This window comes from Varanus komodoensis, unplaced genomic scaffold (genome assembly GCF_004798865.1).
Source record: "Varanus komodoensis strain SLA01 unplaced genomic scaffold, ASM479886v1 scaffold18_1, whole genome shotgun sequence".
In the NCBI taxonomy this organism is placed as follows: Eukaryota; Metazoa; Chordata; class Lepidosauria; order Squamata; family Varanidae; genus Varanus; species Varanus komodoensis.
Window position 1 is genome coordinate 2017489 of NW_025335548.1, and position 24408 is coordinate 2041896.

Sequence of the window (24408 nt, forward strand, 5' to 3'; positions counted from 1 at the left end):
GTAAGCCGCCCCGAGGCTTCGGCAAGGGGTGGCTTACAACACAATAAGATACATTGAAATACAATAGAACATAATAAATTACCAATAAATACAAAAATACAAAAAATACACTGAGATACAATAATATAAAATTAAAATTAACAGTATAAAATAAGTAAATAAAGAATATAGGAGGAGGAAAGAGAAGGGAGAAGAAGTTGCCCTGGCCAGATCATATATTTTAACAATTAAAATGATGTTTAAATAAAAAAGATTATGCATCCCACATTAGTTTTAAAAGGGACTAAAATTAATCACATCTTACTATGTTAGGGATAGAAAGTTGGTTGGGAAGTATCTTTCACTGGACGGAGCTTCCTGGGTCAAAATGCAGATAAATCTTCAAATTGTTAGCCTCTTATTGTTTGAGGCTTTTCACTAATATATTTGAGGGGGAAAATCAACAAGGTAAATAATATTAATAGTGAAAAGCTATGTATTTGCAACATGTGTTATAACTGCATGGGATATATTTATTAAAATAAAAAACTGTATAAAGAAAGGGGGAAGCACACATTTGTCATAGCAAATTAAATTAAAATTCAGTAATATTTAAAATGATTGCAAAATCCCCATGAGGAATTATACAGCCTTTATTCATTTTCCTTGTTTGTAGTAAGATTAGCTACTTAGACATGTAATATGTTGACACTTATTTCCCAAATTATTGCTACACTTTTACTAATTTATCTAGAATGTCAGAGGCATTCTAACTCAAGTCCCTATTTTTATGAATAATGTAGCCTATCAAACCAGCATTGTTTTCATGTATTACAAAACAACCTTTGAAAAGAATTTATCATTGAAAAATTTAAACTAAGAAATAATGTGGAATTCATCTAAACAAAAATATGTGTGATACATGTGAAAGTTTTAAACAAAAGCCAACTATTAGAGTGCAGGGGACAAAGGAAAAGCATTCTATAAGTCTGCTTGAGCTATTTTATGCATTTATTTATTGTATTCCCATACTGAAGCTCTCTGGCCTGTTACAGGTTTAGGTAAATTTCATTCCACCCTTGTCTAGACTTTGGACTCTTACGTCATTGAACCTATGAAGAGTGGAGTGGGGGGACATCTCCCCCATCCTAAATAAGTTTACCACCCAAGTTCAGGATATTCTACATGTCCTTTCCTCTGTTATCCTCATAACAGCCTGTGAAGTAAATTAGGCAGAAAGTTGATGAGGGTCCTAGCAGAATTTTTTAAATGCTGTAAATGTGATTCAAGATAGGAACATACCCACCCTCCTTACTTCACCTGTACAAACTACTGTCTCCCTTCCATGCTTTGATATAACTTAAGTTGTCCATAACATCTGAATCAGAGCACCATCTAAGAACTATCTATTATCTGTATTTATATACCACTTCAAGCTGGTTTTACAATTAATAGCCTAGTGATGCTCAAAATCCTGCAAGCTAGGCTCCAGCAGTATGTGGACTGAGAACTACCAGACGTACAGGCAGGATTTCGAAGAGGGAGAGGAACTAGAGATCAAATTGCCAACATACACTGGATCATGGAGAAAGCTAGGGAGTTCCAGAAAAACATCTACTTCTGCTTCATTGACTATGCTAAAGCCTTTGATTGCATGGATCACAACAAATTGTGGCAAGTTCTTAAAGAGATGGGACTACCAGACCATCTTATTTGTCTCTTGAGAAACCTATATGTGGGCCAAGAAGCAACAGTGAGAACTGGGCACGGAACCACTGATTGGTTCAAAACTGAGAAAGGAGTTCGGCAAGGCTGTATACTGTCGCCCTGCCTATTTAACTTATATGCAGGGCACATCATGAGAAAGGCGGGGCTGGATGAATCACCAGTTGGAATTAAGACTGCTGGGAGAAATATCAACAACCTCAGATATGCAGATGATACCACTCTCATGGCAGAAAGTGAAGAGGAACTAAAGAGCCTCTTGATGCGGGTGAAGGAGGAGAGTGCAAAAGTTGGCCTGAAACTCAGCATTAAGAAAACTAAAATCATGGCATCTGGTCCTCTCACTTCCTGGCAAATAGATGGGAAAGAAATGGAGGTAGTGACAGATTTTATTTTCCTGGGCTCCAAGATCACCGCAGACGGGGACGCAGCCAAGAAATTAAAAGATGCTTGCTCCTGGGGAGGAAAGCTATGGCAAATCTAGACAGCATACTAAATAGCAGAGACATCAACCTGCCAACAAAAGTGCGTATAGTCAAGGCTATGGTTTTCCCAGTTGCAATGTATGGCTGTGAAAGCTGGACCATAAGGAAGGCTGAGCGCAAAAGGATTGAGGCCTTTGAATTGTGGTGCTGGAGGAGACTCCTGTGAGTCCCTTGGACCACAAGGCGATCAAACCGGTCAGTTCTGGAGGAGATCAACCCTGACTGCTCTTTAGAAGACCAGATACTGAAGATGAAACTCAAATACTTTGGCCACCTAATGAGAAGGAATGATTCCCTGGAGAAGAGCCTAATATTGGGCACAATAGATGGCAAAAGAAGAAGGGGACGGTAGAGGATGAGGTGGCTAGATGGAGTCACCGAAGCAGTTGGTGTGAGCTTGAGTGGACTCCGGGGGATGGTGGAGGACAGGAAGGCCTGGAGGAATGTTGCTCATTGGGTCGTGATGGGTCAGACACGACTTCACGACTAGCAACAACAATTCAATTTTAGTCCTACACAGAGTACTGAAATTAATAAAATGAATACCTCATTCATTCCACTACTCTCCGTCACATCAGATACTACATTTTAAATGAGTTTGTAAAAACTGAAACAAAAGTCTTTTGGGGAAATCACATCAGCGATAACCAATCTGAGCATCATAGAAAACTACAGTTAATCGAAACAATTAAAAGAAAGTGGCAGGGAAATTTGTATGTGAGCTGAGAAGCAGACAAGCCTGAGGGTTCTTTCTGATCTCTTCATTACCATCATCCAAAGAAACATAACGTCCAAGCGAGACATTGTGACCTCCATTCTCATCACTGTATGTTCACATTTTAAGTCTTTCAGTATAGTTCACTAAACTAAAGGTCAGCTTCAATGCTAAAATAGCTTTTTGTTGTCTTTTCTTCCTATATAGTTGAGGTTTTATCCATGTCAGAATCACTTCAGAACTCTTCTGCTTTGTTTATCTCCAAAGACTGTATCTCCAAATGTAATAAGCAAAGAATGTTTGCTTATTACATTTAAGCTAAAACCTATGCCTCCTACTGAGGGTTGCCTGTGACATTACATTTCAAGGCATACAAGACTTACAATTCTTAAGTCCTCTGTACTTTCTACCTGAATCTTTGCTGATTGCACTGTGTTTGCCATGGTTTACCTTTTCTTTCTATCTCCATCTGGGTAGCAGTGACATATGCTGGGAAACGACCCAAGGCATACATTAAGGAAATGTGAAAATTTTGGCTTACCATATGCATTGAGAAATTGCAACACCATCACTAAAGATAAAAATGGACTGTTGACTGCTGCTCCTACATTAAACTGTGGAAAAGGCATGCAAACAAAGTTGGCTGAAATAAGAGGCTGGTCTAATTAAGGTTCTTTTGAAACATCCATTTATTATTTATTTATGTCTCTCTACCAGTCAAAGAACCTTCTGTGAACTTCACTGACTTGTTCTTTTTTGGAATCAGTAGACTTGATTCCTTACACTAGCCAACGCTAGCTTCCTGTTGTGCGAGCCCTCTGGTACAGTGGAAGTGTTGGATACTGCCCAGAAGGAATGCTCCTGTCAAAATGTTTCAGATGTGTTTCCGTTTCCATGAAATTCCTGAAGGGTATTTACATAATATACATCACAGAAAAAGTAGGGGCCTACCGCGGCTCCAATACCACGGATCACAAACCACTGGCCCACACCACTCCAGCTGCATGCACACTATGAAATATAAGCTCTATTCTGTCTGCTAAATTTGTTTGTCCTGCAATAACCACTCCTCTATTGATTAAAAAAAACCGCCAAGGGACTGTTTGTTTGTTTAGCTAAATATGCAATTGACCTACTTAGCAACAGATCAAAACGAGCCTCTCCGTCTCTCCATGGCTGCATGCTGAATGGATCCCCAGTGTTCATACACCCATCCAAAAGCAAGTGAACAGGAGATAAGAACACATCAATTATCCACTTGGAGATTTAACACTTAAAGAAACAAAACTCTAAAGAAAGGCAAGCCTAGCAACTTAGGCTAACAAAGGCTGTACATTTAGATGACCATTAGGTTTTTTACATGAGGCATTTATTCCATACTCCTCATTCCTTTAGACAATACCATGATCCTTTAACTTCATTTCTGTTTTTTCAGGATTCACAGCACTTTCCCATTTTAGTTTTTCTTTCAGAATGTAGAAAATTAGGATAGACTTTCTAATTACGCTGCATGTGCTGATGTATTTGTGTTGTCCTGCTATGTCACAGCTCCACCCAAAGCAGAAAAGCAGGAAAGGATCAGTGCTTCATGGAACGTTAATATCTGAATTCCATAAAGAAATTGAAACTTGATACAGCAATTAACATTCTTGTGTAGAAAAGCTCCATGTGAAGCTACCTAACAGAATACATCCCTTAGTTAAGGTTCAATTTAATAATGTAGCATCAAGGAAATTGTTTAGTGTTTTTAAGAAGTAAATTTACCTAAGTCTGCATCAATAATTCTCTGAGAAATATAGAAGAACAAGCTAGTGAGAAGACTGCAAATGCTGATTGGTCTTCGACGGCACAAGTACAGGCAGCCTCAGCTTATCCATGTCTGCCCAGAAGCAAGTCCCACTTACTTCAACTCCCACGCAGTATGCAAAGGTTTGAATGTTAAATTCCCAACAAAGAAAGCTCAGGCACCCTGTGCTGTTAAGCCTACTCACCATAATATGCCCCCTTGTTTTAGAACTGGCTACACACCATTGTTCTCTGCCTCCCTTCTCTTTGTTAAGGTGTATTCTGAATGCCAGGGCAATAAAAATGATGGAGGAGGAAATAGTAGAGCCATTAACTTCGAGGAGGCAGGAAACAAGAAACTAAAAAAACTATGACTTCCATGATGCTTTGTTATCTTTTCCATTTATGTCCAATACTTACAGCTTTGAAAGTCATATGGCTTGATGGACACCACTATTTACGTTTTTGTAAAATGGCTATGACGATGATTCATATTAATACAATAATGATAATATTAATAATGCTGATGATTCATACAATATGCTTCCAATACCGTGAGGCTCTTCTTTGGGTATCCCTGCCAAATGAGGTCTAGGAAAGTGCTACCAGAGAAAGGGCCTTTACATTGTTGGCACCCCAGGTATGGAGTGCCCTCTCCAGTGGGGAAGTGCACCATGGTCTTTTGTGTACCAGACACCAAACTTTTTATTTTTTTGGTTCTTTGACAATATTAGAACTTTTGCAGTGATAGTATCCTTAACAGTTTTACTGCTGTTTTATTCTGCTGCTAATGTTGTATTGTGTTTCAGATTTTTATTTTCATATTAAAAATTATGGATTTTTTTATCATAAGCTTGTTGAGCAGTATATAACTATTTAAATAAGTGAATACTGACTGTTAAAGGAAAGCATGAGATGACATATATGGAGTAGGGCCATTTATCTGAGACACTACATCAAAAAGTCACATGGTTTGAGACAAAAGCAAGTAGATTCTTGAACACATACATCTGACGACAAATATATAAGCTATACAAAAGAATAAGACAAAATCTGATTAATCACAGTAATATGTGATTATTTGTTTACTACATTTCTGTTCTATCTGATAGTTAAAGCTCTCTAAACAGAAGAATGAATGAACATTTATAAAATAGTTAAAGCTACAATAGTTTATAACTTTCTAAAACATGTATATATAGTTAAAGCTACAACCCTGTACATACATACCAAGGAATAAGTCCCACTGAATTAAATGGGGCTTTCTTTGCACTGTGCAAAGAACTATGTTTTTTCATTTTTCCCCATTTCTTTATAAATATATGTAATGTGGTAAACTCTCTTACCTGCATAGAGTTTTTAAATAAAGTGTCATTCATTTACTTTTCAGGTTAACTCTCGTCTTAGTCTGCAAAATGCTTGCCATTCTGTGCTTAGAGAACAACTGTATACTACCTGAATGGACCCAGCACTGCCATTATTATCTACTTATAAAGAGCTACTGGATAAAAAACATCTTCAAATTTTTCAAACATGGCATTTGCCTTCTAGGACCTTCTTTTAACAGCTCTTTCATACTAGAAGAAGCACAGCACTTAGACAGCTAATAAGTAATTGTTACCCTGTACAATAAAATATATTTCCTATCTGCCCATGGCTTCCTTTTATGTATAGAATACCCAATTTAAAGAATATAAAGAATAGGAATCTATCCAATTTGTGTTCAGTTCTAGCAGAACCTGACAGCAAAGGGATGTAGTACCTATACTATCAGAATAGATGCAAATTATTTAAACAGCAAACTGTTAAGTTCACCCCAGAAATTTTGCCCTGGTCCACACATACAGTGAAATGAGGTAGAAGACAGCTGAAATGGTAGATTGTACCACAACAGGTTTCAGGTAGGGGTGTGTGATTTTGAATGCTTCTCCACTTCAGGAAAACACTCCCTGTACGTTAACAAAAATAGCAGGGAGCTGCATTTCACCCAGTATGGGAATTTAGACCAAAACAAAGCCCTTTGAAACATTAGAGCCATTTGGAAAAGATTCATCTGCTGTTGCAGGGGGTACTGAGATCCACTGCAACTTCCTCTTTACTTTTTAAAAGTCACCACCTGTGTGGGTGGTCATTTCAATAGTTTTCTTGCCTTCTCCTCTTCCTTCTGGATTTAAAATTTAAGCCATGAAGCTTGGAACTTCAAGTAGCACAGATTTAATTTTAAAGGCAGGAAGAGTGGAGGAGAGGAGAGGAAGCCTTCAGCTGCAGCTCCCCTCACTAGCAACATTTTAAAAAACAGCTTACAGTGACTTTGTCTTTTCCAAGGACTCCATTGACAGATGGAGACAGGTGAGAATCATAACTGATGGGTTTTCTATGTAGCGGAGCTTATAAGCCACTCTACTCCCAATGTGGCTGGTAAGTGATTTGGGCACATTAGGAGTCGCAGGATCCATGCTTCCCCCCTCACTCCCTCCATGGGTATCTCCGGGGACATCACAGGTGCACCAAGCTGTCCTCACATCTCCCCCAGCTGCAAGCCCTTTTCAGTTTGCCACATCCATTTTTCCCTTTACTTTTTCCCCCTTTGGAGATTGTGAAGGGCAGCGCTTAAGGTGCATTTTGCAAAGCCTGTTTTGACAGTCTCTGCAAGACACCCCAGCATTACTTTGGAGGGGCTGCCTCTGGTCTCCCACTTTTGTTTGTAAAAAAGTCCCCCTTATGTTTGCAAATACTTGTAGCCATTGCTAAAAATATTCTCTGTCCGGATTTCCACAAATCTGGTATTCCAGCGTAGCACTGTGCACATCAGGTACATCAAATGGGCACTGTGTAAAGGCTGCCCGACTATTGGCCATGTTCAGCAGGTACCTACCCTGTTTAGTGCCAGCTTGACCATACAGATAAGTTAATTCCCCTTTGAACACTATCAGAAGGCCTGACAAATGCCTCCACAGCCATGACTGATCCTTGCTTGTGGATAGGGAGGCTTTTTCACCCCTTTCACAGCAGGATCCACAGGTGGCCATTTTGGGGAGGAGCTCACATGTATCCCCACAGACCCCTGAATTATTCCCCTGAATTTTACAAGTCTCCCCAGGACGCTAGCGTCTTGAGAACCGACTAAAGTAGCAGGGATCTCACTGACAGGGATAATTGCTCTTTGAGCTGTCAAACTGCAAAGCTCTGTTTTTAAGCTGGGATTTCTAAGGAACCTTTTTGTTATTCTTACTGTTGTAGTTGGCAAGAAGGTATACTGATGAACAGACCTGCTTTTGTAGTCTGAAGGAAAATCTTTTTTTAAGGGACAAAAAAGTCATAAAACAAGCACAAAATTGCTTATGATTTTGGCAAGGAGGTGGGGGTGCTCTTGTAATATCCCCAGGATACCTGTGTGAAGACCCAAGGGAGAGAAGGGTGAGAGAGAGAGGCTGCTACCCATCATTACCTCTGAACACATTGCAGGTTAGGGTGGCTTATTAAACAAGAAAAATATTGGTGGCACAGGAGAAAAGAAGCTTCTGTTGCTCTGATAAATGCCCCCCCCCCCCCGCTCACCATTGCTGGATGAAACAGTTCGGTTCCCCACCCCCTTTCCCCCAAAATAACTGGAACATCAGCTCCAATTTGCCACTGCACATGAGGGTGATCAACTAGAGTAACCATTTTGATTCAGCTCGTAAAATTAGCACTGTTGTGTTTTTTGTTGTGCTGCTTTGCTTTGCTTTGTTTTTTAATGAGCAAAGAGATTATTTTGCAGGGAACATTCAAGAATGTGCTCTGAAGTTACACAGTTCACTCCAAAACCCACAGAATTCCCCCACTCCCTCATTCTGTGGAAGGCACAAACAGGCCTCATTGGCACCTCCTGGAGAACCATCATGGCAAAAAAAAGCAACTATCTGGGCCAGCCAAGTGAGTGTTACCTGGTTCTAAAGGAGCTGTGCATACAAGTGACTGACGTTTAACACCCTGTCTTGTAACAGACCAGAGGTGCCAGAGGTGGCAATAGAAAGAAGAAAGCCATATTAATTTCCTGGCACTGTACAGCCAAACCAATTATATGGAACACAATTTCACTCTGAAATTGGCTAAATGCTGTCCCCTTTATTATGCATCAGCAACCAGAAGACCATGGGGCCAAATCTAAGTCACAGAAGACAGAGTATTATTTGATAAGCCAGAGAGGCAGGGGATGTTTGGGGGGGAGGGGGGATTTATTTGTTTGTTTGTTTGGAATACTTGTATGCCGCCCCATTCACATAAGCCTCGGAGCGGCTTCCAACGCATAAACAAATATAGATCTATACAAATGCATAAAATACTGGAGACTTCCTGGCATAAAAATTTAAAATCAATAAATAAAATCAACAATTACAATAATGTTTAAATAAAAAGGTCCTGGCCTGGTGCCGAAAAACAAATAATGACGGCGCCAGGTGGACCTCTCTGGGGAGCGCATTCCATAAGTTGGGTGCCACCACAGAGAAAGCCCTCTTCCGGGTACTCACCCTCCTAATATCTTTCATGGAGGGTTCCTGGAGAAGGGCCTCTGCCGCCGATCTCAAGGGGCGGGAGGGTACATATGGACGCAGACGCTCCTTTAGGTAACCAGGTCCCAAGCCATTAAGGGCTTTATAGGTGATAACCAGCACCTTGAATTGGGCCCGGACTTCAATGGGGGAGCCAGTGAAGCTGACGGAGGACTGGAGTTATATGAGCACAATGCCCAGTCCCTGTCAACAAACTGGCAGCTCTATTTTGCACCATCTGAAGTATCCGGACCATCTTCAAGGGCAGTCCCACATAGAGCACGTTACAGAAGTCTAATCAGGAAGTAACCAACGCATGTGTCACTGTCGCCAGGCAATTGTTCTCCAGGTAGGGACGCATCTGATGGATCAACCGAAGCTGTAGGAAAGCGCTCCTCACCACCACTGTTACCTGAGCTTCCAACAACAGCTCTGGGTCGAGGAGCACTCCCAAGCTGCAGACCCTGTCCTTAAGAGGGAGTGCTACCCCATTCAGAACAAGGTCAAGGTCCCCCACCCCGAAGCCCGAAGCACCTACCAACAGGACCTCTGTCTTGTCTGGATTGAGCTTCAGTTTATTGGCCCTCATCCAGCCCATTACCTTGGCCAAGCACCGGTTCAGTACAGCCACTGCCTCACCTGGACTGGTTGAAAACGAGAGGCAGAGCTGGGTATCATCAGCGTACTGATGATTCCGCAGCCCACACCTCCTAATGACCTCTCCCAGCGGTTTCATGTAGATGTTAAATAGCAGGGGGGACAAAATGGATCCCTGAGGAACTCCATGGCATAACTGCCATGGCGCAGAGTCATAGTCCCCCAGCACCACCTTCTAGAATCGGTCATTGAGATAGGAGCGGAACCACTGCATATCAGTGCCTCCTAGTCCCAATCCCGCTAGCCTATCCAGAAGGATACCATGGTCGATGGTATCGAAAGCCGCTGAGAGGTCCAGGAGGACCAACAGGGATGCACTCCCCCTGTCTCTCTCCCTGCACAGGTCATCATACAGGGCGACCAAGGCAGATTCAGTACCATACCTGGGTCTGAAGCCGGACTGAAATGGGTCCAGATAATCAGTCTCATCCAAGAGTGCTTGGAGTTGTCCCACCACCACCCACTCTAACACCTTGCCCAGAAATGGGATGTTGGCCACTGGTCTATAATTGGTGGCCATCTCTGGATCCAGGGATGCCTTCTTTAGGACTGGCCGGACTACCACCTCCTTTAAAGGGGCAGGTACCCGGCTGTCCCTCAGAGAGGCGTTGACAACCTCTAGGATCCAGGTCCCTATCCCGTGCTTGGCTTTGTTAAGTAGCCAAGATGGGCAAGGGTCCAATAAGCAGGTGGTGGGACGTACTTGTCCAAGCACCTTGTCCACATAATCAGGCCGCAATAACTGGAACTCATCCATCAATTTTGGACCAGACAGCAACACTGGCACCTCCCCTGAAGGCTGAGTCACTAGTGGAGTCCAGCTTGTGACAAATCTGAGCAATTTTCTCCTTAAAATGCTTGGCAAAGTCGTTACAGCAGGCCGTCGAGGGCAGTACAGGGTCTTTCTTGGGGCCCGGATGAACCAGCCCTTGTACCACCCGAAATAGCTCCACTGGATGGCATTGTGAGGAGGCAATGGAAACGGAATAGAATTTCTTTTTCGCCGCCCTCACTGCCACAGCATAGGCTCAATAACGAGCTCTCAAGTGTGTCTGGTCAGTTTCATCCCGTGATTTCCTCCACCTACGCTCTAGATGTCTCCCAACCCGTTTCATCGCCCGTAATTCAGGTGTGTACCAGGGGGATGAACGGGCTCCGCCAGGTGGGAGAGGACGCTTAGGAGTGATCGTGTCAATAGCCCTGGTCATTTCCCCATTCCATAGTTCAACCAGGGCATCGACAGGAGCACCAGCCTTATCAACCGGGAAATCCCCCAGGGCCTTCAGGAATCCATCCAGATCCATCCAGCTCCGGGGGCGGACCAACACAATTGGGTCCGCACCCTTACAGAGGGAAAAGCCGCTCTTGAGCTCAAACCTCACGAGGAAGTGATCTGACCATGACAGGGGAGTCAGACATAAATTCCTCACCTTCAGATCACCCTCTTCCTGCCCCGTCGAGAAAACCAGGTCCAGAGTGTGTCCATTCATGGGTCGGGCCAATGACATGTTGAGACAGCCCCATGGCTGCCATGGAGGCCATGAAGTCCTGAGCTGCCCCAGTCAGAACAATCTTGGCATGGAGATTGAAGCCCCCCAGAACCAGCATCCTGGGAATGGGATTTGATGACAGCTGTATTCAAATACAAATAGTTAAAAATCCCAAGAGTGGAAAAGTTACTTAAGGAGGGTGCAAGTAAGACTGCTTTCAAGGTCCCAGGAAAAAACTTCCACTCACACAAAGAGAGACATTTCCTCCCCTCCACAACCTGCTGTACATCTCTAAAACCTGTTTTGGGGAGTCCTCCAAACCCTTAGGGTCGATTTGTGGGGAGCAGTACAGCAAGAGGAGAGGGAATCTCTTCCATCAGTGCATGTCATTTCATGAGCAGATGGACACAACTGGATTTCACCTGATGTATTCCCTACTGCCCCACCCTACATCTAATCCACTACCAATGAAATTATCCCAAAATAGTTTTTCCTGCAAAAGAAGAAGAGGACAATGAGGATGTCATCACACATGTGCATGTAATATGTAGTTTTTCCTGCAGTGACTACAACATCTTTTATCCATATGGAAACAGAAGGCAGATGTCCAAGCCATGTGCCCCAAATTAGCCTTAATTGCAATGTTTTCTCCAGGTTTGAGAGAGCCCTTGGGCAAAACTCCCTCTAAGGGTCTCCTCCTTTTACTTGCACACCACCATTGTCACCAGCTATTCTTTCTACTCTTCTTCCTCATCACTGCTACCTCCTGCTTGCTTGATGGGCAGACAGGGAAGGAATAAGCGAGCAGCGGCATCTCCTGCTCCTCCTTCCCAGCACTACCACTGTCTGGGCCAGAACAAGAGGCTGCTGAACAAGCAGGGTGCAAAGGTGGAAAGCAGCAGCAACTTCAGCGAGCTCTTGTCAGTGGGCCCTGGCTGGGATGTGGACCCTTTGCAGGTGCCCAACTATGACTACTCTTGTTGCCCTCTTTGCATGCATGCATATTCCTAACTGGAAAGGGGAATCATCTGCAAAGACTTGTGCTATGTGTGCAGTTTTGTAGCCTGATCCAGCAGCTTATTGTGTAGCTGACGTAAGACCATCAGCTGTTTGGCACACACAGAAGAATTCAGCTCCTGCTCCCAAAAAACTGCTCAGCAGGATTCCAACCTCTTTTACAGAGCTATGCAGAACTGCTGCTGGACTGAAGACAGAATAACCAGTGTCCAGGGAGACTTCAGGTTGGCCTCTCTCTATAAATTAACACAACAGGGATCTGCAATCAAGTTGATCTCCATATTGGCATGAAAGAGTGCTTTCTTACAACTGTAAGTGGTGTTTGGAACCTAAGTATACTAGGACTTGCTCTTACCAGGACATCAGGGTTTTCTACTCTTCTTTACTTCAGCAGAATTTCAAGCCATTCCATATACCACCAGGAAATCAATTCTACTCAAATGTAATCAACAGTAAAGCCCTCCATTGATTGCAATGACAGTCTGGTTAGGCTCCAAAGAAGGAAAGCAGATGGTTAAATAAAACTCTGACAAATGCACTCTCTCCATTTTCCCGCAGAACATTGAATATCAAACACTAATGTTCCTTCCTAAAAATGCGTTTAAGTTCTGAGAAATATTTTTAAGAACTACTAATATTTGTGTACTTAAAGAAATGTCTTAACTTGAAGCATCCTTTCTAAACACCTGAACTTTCCATTTCAATGTGCTTATTCTCCTCTCCACATAAGAAGTTAAAACATGATCTCTTTCTGTCACACCCATATCTTGTTCTGACAAAGCATGAATGATGACTTTTCACTTTACAGATAATCAATCACCTTCATTCAGCTTTAAAGGAACTGTCAAAAAATCACCACAACTGCTATTAATTTTTAAGTAGCATATTGTGGATGTTAACAATGATCTGCAAGGGAACATCTGTTTCTAACGTGTTTGCTCAACATCACAGCATCTTTTCTAGCCCCTTTAGTCTGTACATACAGTTAGAAACTCTCCTACTGAAACAATATTTGTCAATTGCCATGTATCTACCAGGAGCAGGTATATAAGGTGAGGCTTATTGAAAACCTGCAGGGTAAAAGCTAGCATTTTTCACACCATTTAAAAACAACATCCTTATTTTAGAGGGGTACAACAAATGGAATCAAACATAACTTACATAAGTAATTTCCAGGAAGGAATGATGTCTAGTCATTCATCTAAAACACATGTGTCATCACACCTCAGCTCTGAATGCAAGACTGCACTAACTGTATGGTTCAAAGGTCCATTTCACCAGCTGGAAGACCACAGGCTACCAACGAAGTCCCTGACATGGGTGGATCCTAAGGAGACAACAGCACTAGCTGCACCAATCTAACATCAAGATTATGCTGACATAACATATTCGAACCATGGCACTACTGCTGCAGGGGTCAAAAATGGACAGTGGTACATGAAGAGAGGAGGGCTCAGTTGGGATCCTCAACACTCGCAGTCTTTGATTCCACCCCCAGCAAAAGCAGTAGCATGAGCTAAAGCATCTTTATTGGGCTTAGCAAAGAGATGAAAATTACTTCCTCTCACTCCCTTCTGCTCTGCCTATGAAGCTACAATGGATCATAGGATTCCAAATAATTTTTTGGACAGTTACACTTATACGGATGATGGGATGCATGGCATGGGGATATTCCATTCTTGTTTCATGTCATGAGATATTTCAGCAAGGATGAGGGAGGGGTGTTTGGCAGGTTCTCCACTACTGCAACTCAGTCACAAGGACTCTGAATCTGCATCTGACCCACCTTGTTGTCACTTCAGCTCAAGCAAGGATGAAGAGGTACCTGCCTACAGCTCACAAATGTCCTGCTTACATTGGTGAGATAAACAATGACCTATCAAAGCAATAGCAGCCACAAGAAATCAAACAAATATAGGATAGGTCTTGCTGGACGAGATGAAGAGGGCTGGACAAATGAAAGGCAGTCTCAAGCATGTAAGAACCAGGGAATTAGCTACATGAGGCAATGGGTCCATGCACCACATCTAACAAGTGGCTCTAGCACTACCCTCTCGCAAATGCACCTGTGGTTCCTCCCAGCCTTTCCTAGAGCAACACTATATCCTGGGTGGGAACCTAGGACCTCATGTGTACAGAACCTGTGCAGGTCTGGTAAACTACAGGTCCTTATGCAACTTTCTTTGTTCCTGGCCTAAGCCACTGGGTGATGCCACATGATGCAACCCCATTCTAGCTTCTCCTGTAACATTAGGAGATTGATGTGAGGTGTTGGTGTTGCCTTATTTTCTTCAATATGTGAGATGACTGCTGCTGGCTTGGACATGCAAAATATAGACTTTGCCTCAGCTCTACATTTCCACCTGGTAGGACTGGAACCCTTGCCTGATGTTTCCTAATCAGCTACTGGGGAAAACACAGACTTACTGATTCTGATGGAAGAAGCTGTAGCTACCATTGAGACTTATCCTGGTATCTTCCTTAGTCCACCACAGCCACCTGTTTCTCGGGGGCATTATTCCAGCGGGAAGAAGTGACTCCTTCCCCTGAGGGTTCTTCATTTGAGCTCACCCTGATGAGCTGCAGAACTAGAACAATGGTATGTTGGGCTGTTCAGCCCTCCTTCCATGCTGTTTGCCAGTGTGTGCTTGGTCTAAAAGGTAATTCTTTGTGTACGTCAGCAACTGGGCTTGGGCTTGGTTCACCACAATGGTTCACACAGCAAGGACAGTATGCTGTCACGATTGCTACATTCTCTGCAGTTTAAAGTTATATCATGTAAATTTTCCTTTGCTGCTGGACATGCATAAAATCCTGCCTGAATTACACTACTTCCAAGAGGACATTGGCATAGCAGACACAGCCCATTGCAATCCTAAGCATTTTTCTCTGGATGAAGACTCATTGAGTAAAACGTATTTCCATGCAAATATATTTAGCATGAGGCTACAAGAATAAAGTGTTCCTATGACATACAAAACCATAAACCAATTTATACATATATCCTTACTAAAATGAAAAGAAACTCAGACCCAAGATATTAGTTTTGTTCATATTAAATGTATATGTCATGTTTCTTCATAAGTGAAGTTGCCGTACTTTTTAGACAAGATTTGAGAACACCTAAATGAATAAAATAAGCATTGTCGTTTGTATACCAAAAACCAAATGCATCATTTTTCCACTGCTCTGCCACCTCTTTCTTTCCATTAAAAGCAAGCTTTAAATCATCATTAAAGAGAAAGTACAATCAGATCTTTCATGCAATGAATAAAGTTTGTTGTAATGTGGCAGCTCAGCTCTCTTGACACTGAATCTGTCTGTGCTCATTCTGGCCATCCTTCTCCTGTCCTTCCTTGTGCTTCATGCAGCATTATGCTGGTGCACCATGTGCTTCAGAAAGCCTTGAGCCTAACATTATCCATCACTATGATGGGCAGATGTTGTCAAAGACGCATGAAGAGCAGAGTAAGGAAAATGATGATAATTGATAAAAATCAATGCCTGACCCTCAAACGGAATATTGTGTGCAATACTGTGCCTGTGTGGAGTGGGGTGTTTTTGACCTTAAATGAAGGTTCTGTGCACTACTATTTGTTTAAAAAAAAAGAAATTCAGAGAAAAACGATTAGGTAGCATACCAGAAAAACAGCAATGGCCTTCCAAGAAAAAGTTGTTGATTTGAATGAACATGCTAAAACATATTTAAAAGACAATGCAAACAGGAAAAGCAAGAACCTCTAATCTAATTCAGTGCTTGCTCTGTGCAGGGCTCCCTGCACCTGTGGATTCAGGTGAGGCCTCTTAAATTCTCTTCTTGTGTTCCGCTCACTATCTATGCAGAACAGATGTGGGAGCAGTCAAGAGGGTAAAAGGCTGCACCCTATTTCTATAAGAACTCCCAGTCAGAAAGACTGCTTGTCTTATCACCAGCATGGCTGGCAGCCATGGGACTCAAAATCCAGAGGTGGGCAACTTGTGACTTTCCAGATGTTGAACTGCAACGCCAGCCACCACCTGTGATCATTAGGATTGCTGGCCAAGGCTGATGCAAGCTACAATGCTATGACATCAGGAGGGTTACAAATTGCCCACCCCTGCGTTAATCTAATTGTCAGAGTAGCTGCTCGGGAGGCTGAGTCTTGTGCTAATCATATGGCACAGGTTATGTGAGAATATAAAGAGGAACTAGCCACACAGGCAGTTGGAAAGAAATGATCAAATGCCTGTCCCCAACAATTAAGACCAAAATATGTTTTTTATTTGAGCCCTGTCATCAGCATGCTTGATGCTGGCAGAGCTCGGTCCTGAAATACATCAAATCATCTTAAAATTAGGATATTTGAGGAGAGTGCATTTAATTGCCATACAGCAGAGTCCATCTTCCTGGGTCTGGGTAACAAAGAGCACTGTCCTTTGCATGTTCTGGCTGGAGAATGCTGGGAATCGCAGGACTATGTGTTTTTCTAAACATGCTCAGATTGTGTGAAGTGTCTCAGGCTTGTTTGACTTTAGGAATTAAACACTACAATTCTTCCATATTCATATAAGATTCCTCTTTGTAACTGGAGTACATTGCATATTTTTCTGGTGTAAAAAGGGAGATTGGCTTAAACCTAATTATTAGGTTTCAGGGAGGGAGGTAATTAAATAAAAAGAAAACAGTGAAATTGACCAAGTGCCTACCTTACATGAAAAAATAAAAGCAATTCTGATAATGAACACAACTTTACAAAGTGAATTCTTGGTCAGTTTCAAAGTCCAAATCCGTTAGGTAGTTTCAAAGCATGCTGGTTTTGGCTCTGTAAGAGTTTGAACAATCCTTACTGAAAATGAATCTTGCTCCAGTTTGGGAAATAAGAGGGACATATGGCTGAATCCTCAGGCTCTGACTACATCAGTGACCTTGCTGCACTAGATGTGGGTATTTCCAAGGGATGCATATAATGCTGGTTTACTAAATATTGCCTCCCGCCCCTTATCCTAGTCTTGAGTATTTCACAGCCCATCTGTTCTCTCTGCCTCCAAATGAAATGCCTTGCAACAGGGATTCCCAGATTCTCACATAGAGCCTGTCCAAAAATCAGTAAAAGTGAGTTCAAGTTTTATATTGCCTCCTACAAATCAATATATATCCATTTTATCTACCGAAATTATAAGCAGCATGATAAGGGCTTATTCTACATTCACTGTTTTCAGACTAGCAAGTGTATTATGTAGGGAGTGAATATTTTGCCTACCATTTACTATTTGCTAGACAGAAGTGGGTAACTTGTGGCCACCCAGATGTTTCAGTGTACACTTTCCAGCATTAGCTATGCTGACTGAGGCTAATGGAAATTTTAAGCAAAAGCATCTGGAGCAGCCTTCCCCAGCCTTGGGCCTTCCTGACACATTTGGACTACAACACCCAGAATTCTCAGTTAATAGCCCTGCTGAATGGGAATTCTGAGAGTTACGGTCCAAATGCCTCTGAAGACCACCAGATTGGGGGAGGCTGATCTAGAGCACCAGAAGTTCTCTACTGTGTTAGAGGAAAGCTCTTGTGCAAACTCAGGTGTCAGGAGACAACAGGACAAGTCCTCTTATGTAACTTGTTAAACAACAGGAAGCAGAATTTATGGTTTTCAAATTGGAGGGAAACAAAGATCTGCATCGAGACCCATGTTAAATGATCTATGGTCTGGAGTTAGCACTAAGCAGTAGAGTGGCCAAATTTGTAGATTAAAGGTGTTAGTTGGGCAATGCCGGAAGTTAGGACATATTGCTGCCTAAACATCCATAGGATTGTCCCTTAAATGATTAGAGTGAGTGAAAATCCAGGGCACTATCAGGAGTTTTTATAAGGTTTCTCCAAACATGGTGGATGGGGGTGGGAGAAGCAATTGAGGCCCAGTGTAAGTAAATGTAAACTGATGCTCACTGGGGCAAAAAATCCTAACAAATGATGTATGGATTGATCTCACAGTGAGTAATCAGGAAAAAGATTTTTGCTTCACAGTGGATGGCTCAAGGAAAATGCCAACCCCACCATGTAGTAGCAATGACAACAGAAAATCCCATTACTTTTCATACTAGGGATGTTCTTTTAGAAAAAGTACTGAAAATAAAACAGTCAGTGTTTTAATTCCTTCGAAAGATCTGTACGTCTTTCAAATCATGGGTACAGTTCTGATGAACCTATTTCAGGAAAAAAATCATATTAGAAAAGGTACAGAAAAAGTCAAACGGGATTACTAGAGATCTTTCCATGCGAGGGAAAACTAAAGTGAAATTGAGGCCTTGCAGTTTTGGGGGGAGAAATGACAAGAGGGGTATACAACAGATACATGGTTTAGAGAAAGCGGACAAGTTTTTTGTTTCGTTTGTTTTGATCCTCTTCTTTTAAAACAACAGAACTTGTCACCCAAGGGAGGCTATTAGCATAGCATAAGGAAAGACAGAAGAAAGTTTTTCATTGCACAGCTTATGGAATTTACTGTTACAAAAACGTGTGGGTGGCCACTGGGTTAGATGTTAGACAGATTCATGGATTATCTATCAAATATGTAACTAAGTGAAAACACCTGCTCAGAAGCAGTATGCCTCTGAATACCAGTTTCTGGGAAGCAACAGCAACCAAGGGCTATTCTTTTGTGCCCTCTCTGTGGGCTTCCAAGAAACCTCCAGAGCAACGGGGCTCCTCTTCTGTCCTACTCCTGCAGACAGTGCCTAATGAACTCTCCCTGTGGGCCCAATGCAGCTTTCCAGAGTGTATGAAAAGAAGAGAGGGGGAAGTTATCCTGGAATATTGTTACTGGGAGAATAGGGCACATATGTTGCTCACTCAATCCTTATGCATGCCTGTTTATGGATTCTTTAGATCAAAATGTGACCTTCCAGTTTCACTTCTGTTTATAAAACAAACAAAAAAAGGTGTGATGTAGTGGTTAAAGTGCTGGTCTGGGTTCTAGTCCCACTTGGTCATGAGGCTCACTGGGTGACTTTGGGCCATTCACTGACTCTGAGCATAAGCTACCTCACAAGATCGTTGTGAGGACAGAACAGAGAGGAGGTGGGCTATGGAAGCTACCTTGGATTTCTCACAAGAGGAAAAATGCAAGGTACAAATGCAAAGTAATAAAAATTATAATGGCTGAAGGTCATGACTTGCAGATGGGTTGGCATGCTTATATGTGGTACGAGAAAGCTAAGTCGCACGGGTCTTTTCTGAGTCATTTTATTAGAAGATCATTAATGTCGGTGTGGGAAAAACTAAAGTTAAAAGTGTATAATAAACTACCAAGATGGCTTTCACCTATGGAAGTTTTTGTATATCCAAATGTACTGAACTTTGAAAAGATCATAAGATGTGACGGTATTTTGGATAAGGACGGTGGCCTGAAACTGGATCAAGAAATACAAGAACAGGGACTTAATATTTCCTGGTGGTATAAGGTGCAGATGCAATCGAGATATGCTAAAGATTGTAAAGCATGGGGGTTTCACAAAGACCTAACAGAGTTTGATCAAGTGATGCTTAAAACAGATGAGAAAATTATTAAAAGATTATATGATTTTTTACTTGACAGGAAAACATGGGCACAAAATTTCAGATTTAATGTTAATTTCGGATTTAATGTTGAACTAGAAAAGTGGCAAAAACTATGGGAAAGAAATATTAAGGTAACATTAGCAACTTCGTATAAAGAAAATTTATATAAAATGTTCTATAGATGGTATTTGTCACCAAGTTGATTAGCTAAGATGTTTCCAAATATGTCAAATAGATGTTGGAAATGTAAACATAAAGTGGGTACTTTTTATCATATGTGGTGGACTTGTGATAATGCAAAAAAGTATTGGATTAAAATACATAGATGGATGGAGGAAATATTACAAAAACCCTTTGCTTTTAAACCTGAAGTCTTCTTGTTAGGCATCATACCGGAAGACATTAACAGACAGGAAATGTATTTGATTTTACACATAATCACAGCAGCGAGGATTGCATTTGCTCAATATTGGAAAAGTGAGGTGCTACCCACCGATGGATTGATTATAAGAAAGATCTTGGTCTGTGCAGAAATGGATAGATTGACTTTATCACTGAAGGAGAAAGAGGACACTGACTTCTATCAAACTTGGGATTTTTTCTATAACTGGCTGGAGAAACAGGACTTGGCGTAAACTTAGAGATTTTTTCAAATTATTATAAACTGATTTGAATTTGACTATAGAATGTTAAAAAATATGTAGTAGGGGGTTGACCCAGTAAATCCGATGTATGTGATGTTTGATGTTTTTCAGTATTAGTTTAAAATTTTAATAAAATTTATATAAAAAAATTATAATGGCAACACTTTCCCAGATTTTTCTGAAGCAGGGAAAATGGGGTATTATTTCTGAAAGCAAAAGAACAGGTATGTACCTACTTGTTTAACTGTACTATTTGGTTACAGCACATTTCTTCATAGAACTTGTGTCACAGAAAAGCAGAAAAGGAAAAGCTCTTTGAGTGGAGCTCAAACTCAGTTCTGCAATGAAACTAAAAGTAGATACAGAGATTAATAGCCTCATGTAGAAAAGTCCTAACAGTGCAGTCCTATGTGTTTACTCAAAAGTAAGCCCTACTGAATTCAGTGAAACTTACTCCCATGTAACTTAGTATAGCAGAGGTGGAAAATCCAGGCCCAGTGGCCAAGTCCATGCCTCCCGGGGCCTGAATCTGGCCCTGCTGAGTTCCTCAGATGGCAACATCCCCTTTCCTTTTCCCCAGTCACAATAATGTCCTGGCTTTTATGCAGTGTGTTCTCCATTCAAGAAAGGTTGAAATGCCTTTCCTAAGCCTGAGTTACAGGCAGAAAGATTTTTAGGCTACAGTGGGTGTGAATTTTTGGCCCTACCTACTTAGGCTTGGACCCATCCTTTCCTCCCTGGCCCCACCCTCCAATGGAATGCATCCTCCTACCCCTTCTCCAAAACTGAATTTGGCCCTCAAGCTAAGAGGTCCCTTACCCTTGAAGTCTTCGATCGCAGCTTAAGTGACATTTCCTTTTTTCATATCTCAGTTTACACTGACCACATCAAATTCAAATTTGTAACTCAGCTGACCCAAGCTCCACATATATTTCCATCTCAATATGAAAAGGTGACCACTACTTCTTAGAGCTCCAGTTTTTGAAGATCTGGACCTCCATGACTTGTAGAAACACTGTAGAAAGGAGAAATGCTGAGCAGTCCCCAGATGGTTGTCTACAACCACAGTACAAACTGCAGCCTACATCCCCGTTAATTGAACAGGCATTCTAAACTGCATCCACTCTTTACTGTACTGTCAACACGTATTTATAATAAAGCATTACAGCAACATCCGTTCTGAGCCTTCCTCAGCCCCACACAGCAGCCACCCTGCTACTTTGGCTAATTAAAGCAGAGTAACTACTATCACCTAGTTCCCTATTCACAGTCATGAGGGATTACTTATTATGATTTTATATACAATAGTGGAGAAAACGAAGACTTGCATCCCATCTCATTTAGGCCAGTGGATCTACTCTACGTAGGATTAATACTGGATGCAACCTCAAGTGCCAAGTACCTGTATAGCATGTACTTTCCGCATGCTGTATGCATACAGAAACCAATACACAGGTGAGCCAGAGCCTTGTTTCCATTTTAAAAGGATAATGTAGCAATTTATATAAACATGCTCATAAACTGTCTTTGAGCACAGGCAGACAACGGAAGAAGGGGTTCTAATCGATCAAAAGCCTCATATTCACAGAACAACTTTATGTGCTATTTTACAGTCTGTATTTCTTCATGATAACCAGAAAAAAAATAAAAAATCCAAACTATAAAGTGACGCACCACTACAAACCTGCCTTATGTGAATGAATTATGGAGTACAGAATTGTAATTCATCCTTAGAAGTGACAAGGCCACAAATACTTATCAAGCACTCTTGTCCATTTAGGAACCCAACTATCTGACACTGGTGCCCAAGAATTTTAATTTTCCCCTTACATCTGAACACAGTTGCCAAATAAGAACTTGGTTCAAATTAGAATTTAGAGTAAGAAGGTATTTCACCAACTCAGGTTATATTTCTATCCCTCCCTTCTTTGGAGATCAGAGACAAATGTTAGTCTCACAACATCCCTGCCAGATTGAGCAGAGCGAGACAAGGGCAGAGACTTTTTTTAAAGCCATTCAGTGTGGTTTGCACATGAGCAAGGCTAGTGGATTTTACAGAAAACTGTTGTAAACATAGAAAATGGTTAGTGCTGACTGAGGTGGAAAGCTGGAGTAATGCAGACAGCAGAGAGTTGTGCACTAACTGCTTAAAAACTTGCCATATGGCCCTAGGAACATGTGCAAAGCAACTCTAGCTTCCAATCACATGCTTAAAATACCTTCACGTCTCTAAGGCAGATGGACTTAAACAAGTGATCAATTGCCTTGCTGGGTGCTATTTTTTTAACCAACTGGGTCCTTCTCATCTGAATTCCCTAGGCATGCAGTAAAAGAGAAAGGAAATCCATCCTATCACTCTTCTTTAACTAACTTGAGCATAAAAACTACAGAAGGCTTTACTTCTTTGCTTGTGTGAATGGGGGAACATTATCATTAAGTATATTTAGGGATTTTATCCAATATTAGCCCCAATTGAGTAGATCCTATTAAATTAATGTGTCTTAAGTTAGATTAACACTGGGCACAATCCGCAATATCCCATCTCCTGCACCTCTTTTATGGAATTAATTCAAGGCAGCATAAATGGTCTATCTGGGCAACAACCAGTCTACAATCTGCTTAGCTTCAGCAAGTTGACAGTGGCACAAGGTAAGATGTGACAAAATCCACAGCTGGCTGACAGAAATGAATGGGATTTGCTGGGCCTAATTTAAGTCCCATTTATTGCAATGGTCCTTTCTACCCTAGGAGGAAATGTGATGCCCACCACCACAACCACCAAGTTTTAAAACCAAATAGGAAATCTGGGATAGGGCTCTTCTCATGCTGCTAAACACTGAATGAACCTAGGGTGAGATTGTCTTTAACTAACTGGCTTTATAAGTTGGCTCCGTAAAATTGATTCTGCTAGGATTGTAGCGAGGGCCATTTTTCTGGCTTGCAACGCAAGCCGCCCCGGGGACGGGCCAGTGAAGCCCAGCGTGCTCGCGGAGCGCGCGGCCTCTGCCGAGCCCTACCTGGTACGCGTCGGCGATGTTGACGGTCTCGCCGTGCTCGGCCACGTAGCCGATGATGCCTTTGCCCCAGGGCACCTGCACCTCGTTCGAGTTCTCGGTGCTGTAGCAAGGCAGCAAGGGGGTGCCGGCGTGCACGTCGAAGACCTTGGAGACCAGGCTCTTCTTGCCGCCGCCGCCGCCTGCGCCTTCCACCAGGAAAAGGGAACCCCGGTCGGCGTCCACCATGAGGCAGACGAAGATGAGGATCTTGTAGCTGAGGGCGCCCAGGTCCAAGTCGTTGGAGATGTCCTTAACGAGCTCCAAGAAAAACTGCCGCTCGTTGTGCTCCTTGAGGTGGCGCTTGTAGTCCAGGGCGGTGGGCGGGTACTGGGGGAGGTTGACCCGCGACTCCAGCAGCGCGCTGAGGATGTGCGCCGTGGTGGGCGGCAGCGAGCTGGCCTTCCTCAGCAGCGCCCGCCGCCTGGCGCTGCTCAGCGGCTCCTGAGCCCGGGCATGGACGTGCTCGTCGTAGGTCAGGTTCACGTGGATGGCCTTGGAGCGCGCGAAACTTTTCCTCAGCTCCTTCTGCGACGCCCGCCGCTGCAGCCCGCCGGCCGCCGCCTCCAGGCCCGCTTGGCCTGCACCCCGGCCGCCGGGAGAGCCGCCCCCAGGCGAGGCGGCGCCGTTGGCACGGCTGTTCGGGCGCCCTTCTGCCCCGCCGCCACCAGAAGCGGGATCCGCTTTGCCGAGGGGAGACTTTCTCCTCTTCAGCCACTTCTCTACCAGCTCCGGGTGCCTGTCTAGGAAACTTTCCACTGCCGCGAAGTCCAAACTGGCGGGGGCTGACAT

General features: G+C 42.6%; 1 protein-coding gene across 1 annotated transcript in view; it reads right to left on the bottom strand.

Moving 5' to 3' along the window:
- The window catches only part of PDE11A (phosphodiesterase 11A), a 194144-nt gene extending 169736 nt beyond the window's left edge, over positions 1-24408 (bottom strand). The window contains exon 1 of the mRNA XM_044427065.1: positions 23581-24408. Coding sequence (XP_044283000.1) covers positions 23581-24408 — 828 coding nt within the window. The remainder of the gene's footprint in view (positions 1-23580) is intronic.